The sequence below is a fragment of the Onychostruthus taczanowskii genome, unplaced genomic scaffold (genome assembly GCF_017590055.1).
Source record: "Onychostruthus taczanowskii isolate IOZ18803 unplaced genomic scaffold, ASM1759005v1 scaffold25, whole genome shotgun sequence".
Classification (NCBI taxonomy): Eukaryota; Metazoa; Chordata; class Aves; order Passeriformes; family Passeridae; genus Onychostruthus; species Onychostruthus taczanowskii.
Window position 1 is genome coordinate 6,329,510 of NW_024499796.1, and position 9,194 is coordinate 6,338,703.

The 9,194-nt window shown below is 48.3% G+C and overlaps 1 protein-coding gene across 11 annotated transcripts in view; it reads left to right on the plus strand.

The window, feature by feature from the left end:
• The window catches only part of FUBP3 (far upstream element binding protein 3), a 40,281-nt gene extending 32,077 nt beyond the window's left edge, over positions 1–8,204 (plus strand). For 4 of the 11 annotated variants that reach the window (XM_041406602.1, XM_041406603.1, XM_041406605.1 and 1 more), the window contains 5 exons: positions 512–585; positions 1,092–1,168; positions 4,931–5,002; positions 5,692–5,819; positions 6,835–7,065. In XM_041406602.1, coding sequence (XP_041262536.1) covers positions 512–585; positions 1,092–1,168; positions 4,931–5,002; positions 5,692–5,819; positions 6,835–6,843 — 360 coding nt within the window. In that variant the 3' untranslated portion in view covers positions 6,844–7,065. Of the gene's footprint in view, positions 1–511; positions 586–1,091; positions 1,169–3,096; positions 3,230–4,930; positions 5,003–5,691; positions 5,820–6,834 lie in introns of those variants that run through there. The other 7 variants (XR_005952840.1, XR_005952839.1, XM_041406604.1 and 4 more) reach the window with 7 other exon arrangements.
• Positions 8,205–9,194: the final 990 nt, after the last annotated feature.

Consider the following 9,194-nt stretch of genomic DNA (forward strand, 5'->3'; position numbering starts at 1 on the left):
TGGTTAATTTTTGCTGTGGTCCCAGAAGGATTTGACTGTTGACATAATCCTGGGTAGTGTATACAGCTATTTGAGAGAGAAGAACAGCAATAATAAGGTATGAAAAGGCTGTCAAAGGAGATTTTTTTGAAAGGAAGACAATAGTGTCACTGTGTGAGAATGACACAGTCCTGGCAGCATCGTCCTGAAAGTAAAACACTCAACTCCTTGCTCAGTAAGTTCAGGATGACTTACCTTACACTTAATGCAGTGCTGTGGTATTGAGGCTTAGTAAAGTCAGGCTGCATTACTACTGAATGAGGAGACTTTGATAAAAAAGTATAGAAAATGCTGAACTGGGGCATGGCAAAGCTGAAAAGCTGCCTATGTGCTGAATTGGGAGGAGAAGGCTTGACACCAACCTCAGGATCCACGTGTCCCAGGCTGTCTTCTCTCCTTTCTTACTACTCATAGTAGCTGCCTCCACCCTGTACTTGGAGCTGGCATTAAATATTTGTGGATTCTGTGGCAGGGTACCAGCATGGGTGGACCTGGAGGATTTGGTCAAAGTCCCTTCAGCCAAGCACCTGCTACACCTCATCAAAAGTAAGCTGCTGCATCTCCTCACCCATGGGCTGGGGGAATGGCTGGGAGCTAGAAAGTGCTGGGAGAAGGGTGGAGGGCCCTGAAGGGGTGGGGTATGAGTGGAGCCTTTTAAAGATTGAGCATTCAGAAGCAAAATCAAGTGAGCTCAATCCTTTAAGCTTGACTGCAGGAAAAATTTCATCTATTAAATGGTGCACAGGTAGGTATTGGCATCTCCAGAATTCCTATCTCTAGTGCAGTGAGAGCATGGAAAGAAGCCTGAAGTGCATAGAGCACAAGTAGTGCTGTTCAGTGTGATGTACCTTCACCTTGGCTTCATGAACAGATTGGTACCAAGGCAGGACACAGCACCTCACACCTCACAGCTTTCCTTTTGCTGCCATGTTGCCTGTTTGATCAGCAGCTGCTGACTATAAGTGACAACTTCTCTTCTCTGGGCAGCTTCATGTCTGTGGCTTGGTAAGTATTTTATTGTCTACTTGAGCATGGCTTTTTGTCCTCTGCAGTGGTCCTCAGGCGTTCATGACACAGGGCTGGGGCAGCACCTACCAGACGTGGCAGCAGCCTGGACAGCAAGTCCCAAGTAAGTGCCAGGACCTGGGCTGGAGAAGGGTTGGTGTTCCCTTTGCAGTCTCTGCTCTGTGCCTGCAAAAGGCAGGTTCACCATGAGGCCACGTGTGTGAAAACAGCAGAACAATTTCCTGAGCTGAGCAGAAGAGGTGTGAGGAGGCACACGGTGGTGGGTGAGCTCAGAACAAGCTGAAGGCTGTGGAAAATTTTTGCTTTTCATGTGCTTAAGTGCTTATTGCCTTTTTCTGCTTTTTGGGTAGAAACTTGGTCCTTGCTGTCTGTTCCTCTCTTAACAAAAACATTCCTGCCTCTGGCTCTCTCAGGATTCTCCAGGCAAGCACTTGCTAACCACACTTCCCCCTAACAGGCACACTGTTGGTGCTGATCCCTCCATCTCTTTGTTCTCAACCTTAAAATTTCTTGCTTATTTTCTTATTTAATTATTCCTTACAAGGTTTTCTCACTGTTCAATTTCCAGACTGATGGAACAACAGGGGAGGAAGGGATGCAGGAAATGGAAGGAAAGTTAGGCAGGGTTCCTATACTGATCTTTTCTTCCTGAAAGTCTGAGTCAAAATTGAGCAGTTTGGAATGGGGAGTCGCCTTCTCAGAAGAATTCAAGTAGTAAACGCTGGTGATGCTGCCGTAGCTGCATCATCCTGTGTCTCCAACAGCTGAGGAATGGTTTGCCTGAGCAGAGCAGATTCATATCTGCTTGGTAATCTCAAAGCTCATGTGATGGTGGTAGTGTCCAAAGGACCCTTGCAGGCACAATATTTTAAGAAATACAATTTTTTTAGTGGTCTGGTTTCATTATACTAAAGCTAAGCATCAAAGGTGTATGGAGGGGTAATTTTAAAGGAGTTCAATGGCAGATGCTTTTCAGTGCTAAGGCTGATTTAACAATCAAGTAGATTTTGAATTTTGGTATAAATTCCTGCCCTTTGCAGTGCCTGAGGTAGAGGAATCATTGCAGGGACAATGCCTGCAGTTGCACTTGTGATTCCCTGTAACACTGATCACCTTTGAGTGTTTATGACATTGTGAATATGTGAAATTTGGGAATCTTAGTGCTGCTTTAACTTGCTGCACTTCTGAAATGTGTGCTGTGGTGGCACGTGGGAACCCTGCATGGAAAGTGTGTGTTAAACTCTGGATGAGTCCTCCCTCTTAGCAGGTGACAGTCCAGACATGATGAGTTTCCCTTTGAGCTCTAGGGTCTTGGAGAACGTCAGCAGTTCTGGTTTCAGCACATTAAAATGCAGTAATGGGCTTCAGTGGACTTTCTTCTGTACAGGAGTGGAATAGTATGGTACTGAAGAAAAGTGTTTTCTCACTAACTTGTTTTACAGGAAAAATTGTTATTCTACTCCTTTGCTTTGCATCCCCAAGGGCTCTGAACTTCCCTGAGCTTTGGGAAGCAGAGCAGTCCACAAAAAAAGCTCCACAAAAAGATTTAACTTTTATCTTCCATAGAGCCTTGGAAGAAATGCTTGCAAAACTACATTGCTCTTTGCCTTGTAAGATGCCTTTAGAAACTCACCTTGGTAACTTAATTTCTTCCTCCCCTTCCTGAAATATCCCCTCATGCTGCACACCAGTCCCTGGGGAGAGAATAATCTCCCTTCCTGCAGCAGATAATCATGTCTCAGGCTCACCCCTCCTGGCTTTGGAGCCTGGTGTGGGAAGCACAGCCCCCTTGAGTCCCCTGATGACCAACAATGCAGCTCATACTCCAGGGCAGTTCTGCACTGTCAGGTTTCAGGTGGCTCCCAAAACCCCTGGAGCTTCCTGCCTTGCCATTGTCCTTCCCCATGTGGGTTTGGTCCCACACTGGTGCCTTTTGGAGGCAGATGTTTTATTTCTGCAGTTAAACCTGATGGAAAAGGTTGGCTCTCCAGTTCCATGTGTGCTTAGGATGCTCCCTGTTCCTGTTTGTAGCCAGGCACACTGAAGGCAGGCTGAGGAGAGAGAGCACACACATAATGCTTTAAGAACCTTCACCACTCTTCTCTGCTGCGGTGGTGCCCAGGTGGAACTCACCCAGATATAGGAGGATTGTTGTAAGAAATAGGTAAATACCTGCTTTTGCACTTTTTCATTTGAAAACAGCCTTGTGCAGGGTCCCTTGCCCGAGTGCTGCAGCCTGTGTGTCACAGCTCTGTCAGCCCTGTCACAGCGCCGGCGTCCTGGGGACAGCCTCGAGTGCCCTCCTTGTGGGAGGAGGGGCAGACCCCCACCCCCTACACATGTATTTAGATTTTAATTACTTCCCCCATCTTAAATAAATTAACTGGCTGGGGAAACATTTTGCTGTGAAATGCATTTAGCTGCGTGTCCTTTCAGCCTGCTGTGGACTGTAATTCTCCGAGAAGAAAAGGCATTGAAGGAGGTCCTTTGTTGGCATTAGCAGGTGGACAGTTGAGGCAGCCTTGACCTCTGCCAGAAAAGGTCCTGACTTGTAGCGTTGGTCAAGTCTTTTAACCCGCTTTTATGCCCCTGGACAGGACACTGCTGCCCTGTTCCCTCCACCCACTTCACACTTGCAGTGTATTATTTTCCCCCTTCCCCCCACTTCAAAGCCCCCCTTGGGCCGGCGTCGGGGCTGGGCTGCGCATGGAGCTGGGATGGGATGGGATGGGAAGAGCTCTGCTCCACGCGTGGCCTCTGTCCTTGCCTCTCTCCTTGTCCCCAGTGGCTCGTGCTCCCCACTCCTGCCGTGCCTCTCTGCAGCTCCCAGTTGCTGTGTTTGCTGCTTGTGTGTCCTGTGTCTCACCGAGGGCTCCGTGCTCCCGCTGGGATCCAGGGAAGCGTGGGAAGGGCAGGTACCCTTCCTCTGTCCCAGCTGGCCGGGCTGTCCCTGCTGTAGCACTTGGCTGTGCTGGGTTGAAGGTGCCTTAGTGCTTCGAGGATGGGGAGTCTGTGCTGGGTGGAGCCCAGGGTTTGGGATCTGAGATGAAATGCTGGCACAGCTTCCCTTGGAGCAGTGTAGGAGCCTGGAGATGACACCATGAGCCAGCTGTGGCTGTTTGGAATGTCGTGGCTGCCTCTTCAGTGATGCCTGGGCTGTGCCCCGTGGCCAGTGGAGATGGCTGTGCCCTGGGCAGGGCTTGTGGCACCTTGAGGAGTCGGGAGCTGTGTGACTGCCCCGGAGTTGTGCCAGTCATGCTGTGGAGGCTCGTGTGTGTGCAGGGTGTGTGGAGGGGCATTGCTCACAGGGGTCCCTCAGCTCTGCTCCACTGAGAAGAGCAGGAGTGAAGGATACAGCCCCTGAGAAACAAGTGAGGTGACTCAAAACATGGCTGTTCCCTTGGCTGCTCTGTGGAGGTGACAGGTCTCAGCTATGCCAGGTGTCTCAGCTCTCCTGCACTGAGTGCAAGCAGACTGGCAGCCCAGGGTGGCTCATTGCAGACTGGACAGCTCCCAGCCATGTGCTTTGGCTTGAGCAGGTCTCAGCAGGGTGACATTTGGCTTCATGCCCTTCAGCAGATGAGGTGAGATCAGGAATTCAAGCTTTTCATCAGCTTCCACTGAACTGAAGATGCCCAACACTGTAGAAAAGTGAAAGCTGAAGTGTCAAGTCTGGGCAACTGGGGTAGACCCAGGGCCTGTCTAATGGAGAGACAGATGTCACTGGCTGGAAACTGTCACCATGTCAAGACTGGGCAACTGGGGTAGACCCACCTGGCCTGTCTTAATGGAGAGACAGATGTCACTGGCTGGAAACTGTCACCTGTTCCATACTGACGTGCCCCTTGTTGTCATCTTTGCACAGGCCAACAGAGCCAGCAGCAGAACAGCCATCCCGATTACAGCAAAGCATGGGAGGAGTATTTCAAAAAACAGAGTGAGTGAAACAGGCTAACTGGAGATGAATCAGCTCTGGTTACAAGGAGTTAACTCTAATCCGATGACTTGCGTCTCCATCCCTGCCGTTTTTAGCTTCCAGTCCTTTCCAGCTGCCCCTGGCCCTGCCCTGTTGGTGATGGTGCATGTAGTGCTCCCACGGAAAGCTCTCGGTTGTGCTGTCGCGTCTCGGGAGCTGAGCCCCGCTCCCCTCGTGCCCATGCTTGCAGCCAGCCTGCCTGGGGAAACACAGAGCACGCAGGAACTGCTGCTGGCAAAATCCAGAGAGCTGGAGCTGGCTTGTGAGGGTAGGAGAGCTCGTGGAAGGTCACAGGCCTGGCTCTCTCCACCGTGTTACGGAGTGCATAATCCCGACCTCTGGACTTGCTTTGACATGGAGCTGCTGGAGGCTTTGCGCCTTTGAGGATGAGGGGTGTGCAGGCTGTCAGCCCGTCCCTGCAGCTGCAGGAACACTCTGGGTGCTTTCTGCCTGCTCTTGGCTTGTTCCTCACAGTCCAGCTTGGAGCCCATCCTGCCATCCCACGCAGCGAAGCCGGTGTCGCTCTGTCAGGTGTCTGCAGCAGCTGGAAGGGGGCTGGCTCTTCATTAAGCTTGGCAAAAGGAGATCCTAAGCCTGGGCTTGGACTTTTGGAATTGCTTATCTCTTCCTTTTTTCTTCTTTCCCTCCAGGTCATGCTGCCAGTGCTGCTTCTCAGGCAAGTTCCCAGCCGGACTACACGATGGCTTGGGCAGAGTATTACCGACAGCAGGCTGCCTACTATGGGCAGACACTAGGGCAGGCTCAGGCCCACAGCCAGGTCTGTATTCACCTTCCCCAAACCCCTCTGCTCGTTCTCTTGGGTAACTGGGTATATTGGCCTTGCCCTAGTGTAGGGACTCTTCTTCAGGCTCACATGGTGAAGCAGAGATGTTTTGTGGCTGAGGAAGTGATCACAGAAGTGTTACCTCAACATCGAAGTCTTATTTTCCTGTACAGGGCAGGTCAGGGTTTTTTTTGGGAGAGGATTGGGAGATTGTTTGTTCTGGGAGCCTTTCCTTATAGTCCCCAGGCAATTGTTTGACTTTGGGGAATTAAAGTGAAAGGAATGATGAAGCCAGGCTGGTGAAGGAGCACAGCACTGACCCATCCCATAACTGAGAGTGCAGGCGCTGCCTTTTCTCATGCTAGGACAGGAGCTGCGTGCTCACCATCTCCCTGTCCCAAAAGAGACCAAAACCATTGAAAAATAATTTGTATTAACCTGCTTTCGAGTGGAATCTCCACTCAGCTGTCACTCAGTGTGACTCTCAGCACCGGAGAGTTGTGTGAGATTTATCCTGATCGCACTCGGCGCTTCACGGAGCAACCAAAGCTGCAAAAAGTTGTGCAAAGCGCAGGGGCACCTTGCTGTGGTCTGACACTTGTCCCCACAGCTCCACATGTAGCTCTGGCTCCCGGGAGCAGAGGCTGCCGTGGATGCCAGCCCCCAGCAGCTGCTCTCCCCTGCTCTCCCCGCTCACACCGGCGAGGTGGAGCCGGGCGCTCGCCGCGGGCGCTGGCCAAGTGCGAGCTGCACACGGTGATGAAAGGGCTTCTCTTCATTCCTCCCGAGCCTGCCCTGCTGGAGAGAGGGATCTTGTTTGGTGAGGGCAGGAGAGCTCTGGGACAGCGCTGGGCAGGGGGCTCTGGTGGCAGCTCAGAGCATCCTTTGAGCTCCGCTTCCCGCTCAGCTGCAGCGGGGACAGACCTGTGCTGGGGGGGAGGGCTCGGCCGCTTGGATAATTTCCTGCTGCTCAGTAACTTTTCCTTTTCTCTCCTCTCTCTCTTTCCAGGAGCAGTAGAACAAGGTCCTCGTGGCAATTTTTTTTCCTTGGAATCGTTGTGGAAGAAAACCTTTTTGTAACAGAGGTTTCTAGATTTACAACATTTTGATGAAGACTTTTCTGTTTGTGAACACTAGCTGTAGGATAATCTATACTGAACTTTTCTAAGAATCAGGAACAATTAGTAATGTACTAAACATATGGACATGCTGGTAATTTTGTTTCCAAATTTATATTAAAAAAAACCTCCAGGATTCTTTTTGGAGAGAAGCCAGAGAATTTGGAGGCACCAAAACACACCCCAGAGCTGTGACATTTCAACATGTGGGTTTTTTGTCTGTTGGTTTTTTTTTCCTTTTAATTTTCGATCATTTCTGTTGGAACAGAAAGAGTGGCTTGGAAGTCTTAGGTGGTATGTAACAAATCTTAAAAAGAAAAAAAAAATTTAAACAGTATTTAAATATTCTTAAATATGTAAATTCATTAAATGTTTTACTTCTAATTTCTTGTATCTTGGCTGTCTTTGATTTTATTGCATTTTTAAAAAACTGAACTATGATATGTATTGTAATTAATGATATGATTTCTGTATTTGAAACAGTTACTGTTTGCAAGTTGGGGGGGCATTTTGTAGGGTTTGTATAATTTCTAGAGTCTAAAGGGGTAATATAAAAACGTGTTAATTTTTTTAGCAATACATGTTTTCATGTCTCCATTGCTAGTTGCATTTATGTATCTAAGACCTCCAAGCTTGTTAAAAAAAAAAAAAAAAAAAAAAAAAAAAAGAAAAGAAAAAAAACTTCTTCTATGCTCTCAGAAATATAAATACTGTTATTTTTAATATTAAAATGAATCTGCTATTAGTACCTTTAACAAACACTGTGGAACATAAAACCGTATAAAAGGTAGTAACTATTTTTTAATTCCAAGGTGTTTTCTGCTTTTTTGTTTCTTTTAAATATTTTCTTATCTAATATTTGTCAAATTACCTAGAGAAATAAATGAATCTAGTATTAACCACAGTATGCGCTAAATAATTTTGATTTAATAAAAGGGATAATATGATTTCTGATGTTTACTGTAGTGTTTCTTGTACAGATAACAGTGTATTTTTAAAGGAAAAACGGAATTGAAGCTATTTTTTCTTGCATTTTTAATTGCCCTGCGGGACATTCCGTTTTTAAATGTACTGAATTTACTGTTCTTGGGTTCTTTCCTTATTTTTCCTTATGCTTGAAATGTCTAACTATAAAGAACCGCAATTGGATAATGTTGAGCATGGTGTTTTAAAAAAAAAAAGTGTTCTTTTTATTTGACTGACAGTTGCATTTTACACTCTATATAATAAAATTTCCACAAGGTGTCTTGTGGGCCAAGTATTTCCCGTCTGTTGGACTCCGTTGTTCCCTCTCCGCTGACCCCGGCTCCTCGCGCCGCGTCCCGGGGAGTTTGGGGTGTCACCGAGGGCAGCATCAGCATTAATTCTGGAGAAACTCTGTCACTGTCACATCCCCTGGTGTTGTTCTGGAGAAACTCTGTCACTGTCACATCCCCTGGTGCTGCGGCACCGAGGATTCCCGTGGAAGTTTGTGTCATTGCCGCTCTTTGGGCCAGAAGGGTCCCAGAAGGGTCTGTGTTAACACCAGGAGGTTTCCTCTGCAGCTCTGTAAGGGTTTTACTGTTGAGGAGTTGGCAGCTCCTGGTTTTAAGGCTCTGGACTTGTTGCTCTTCCCCAACTTTGTGGCTGAATCCATCAGGATCCGTCCCTGCACGGGGATTGCTGGAGCAGCACGAGGACAGGGATGGGAGGAACGTGGCTCCGGCCATTATTGGCTGTGTTGAGGGCATTAGTTGTGCCCAGGCCAAGTTTGGCAATAACTGTAGCTCCTTCAGGGATCCTTTTCTTGTAAAATGTGAGTTTTGAGCTCCTCCTGCCTGAGGCAGCTCCGTGCCCTGCTCCCAGGCAGCCGTGGGGGTTTGTGACGGGGGAAGGGAGGAAAGAAGATCCCATCTGCAAAGCCGGGAGCGGGAGGCGCATTGAGAGCCGGAAGAAAAGGAGATGTAGCATCTCTAAATATACCTCCAGAGAATCAAGAGAGACATTGAAAGATGGGATAGTAAAAGCCACTTGGAAAGAGGGGAGAGGGGGGAAAAAATGGCTGGAGGAGGGCATAAAGGCTGCTGATGGGAATTGGGAGCGGGCATTACCGAGAAGACTTCCTTCTAATTCATCTTCCAAGCTCTGTGCCAAAACAGCATTTGGCATGGTTCACAGGGAGCAATTGTGTGATAATGAACCCTAAGGTGTCCCTTAATTGAAGACTGAGGATTACAGATTGTGCCAATAGTCGTAAATGGCGCAGGATTGT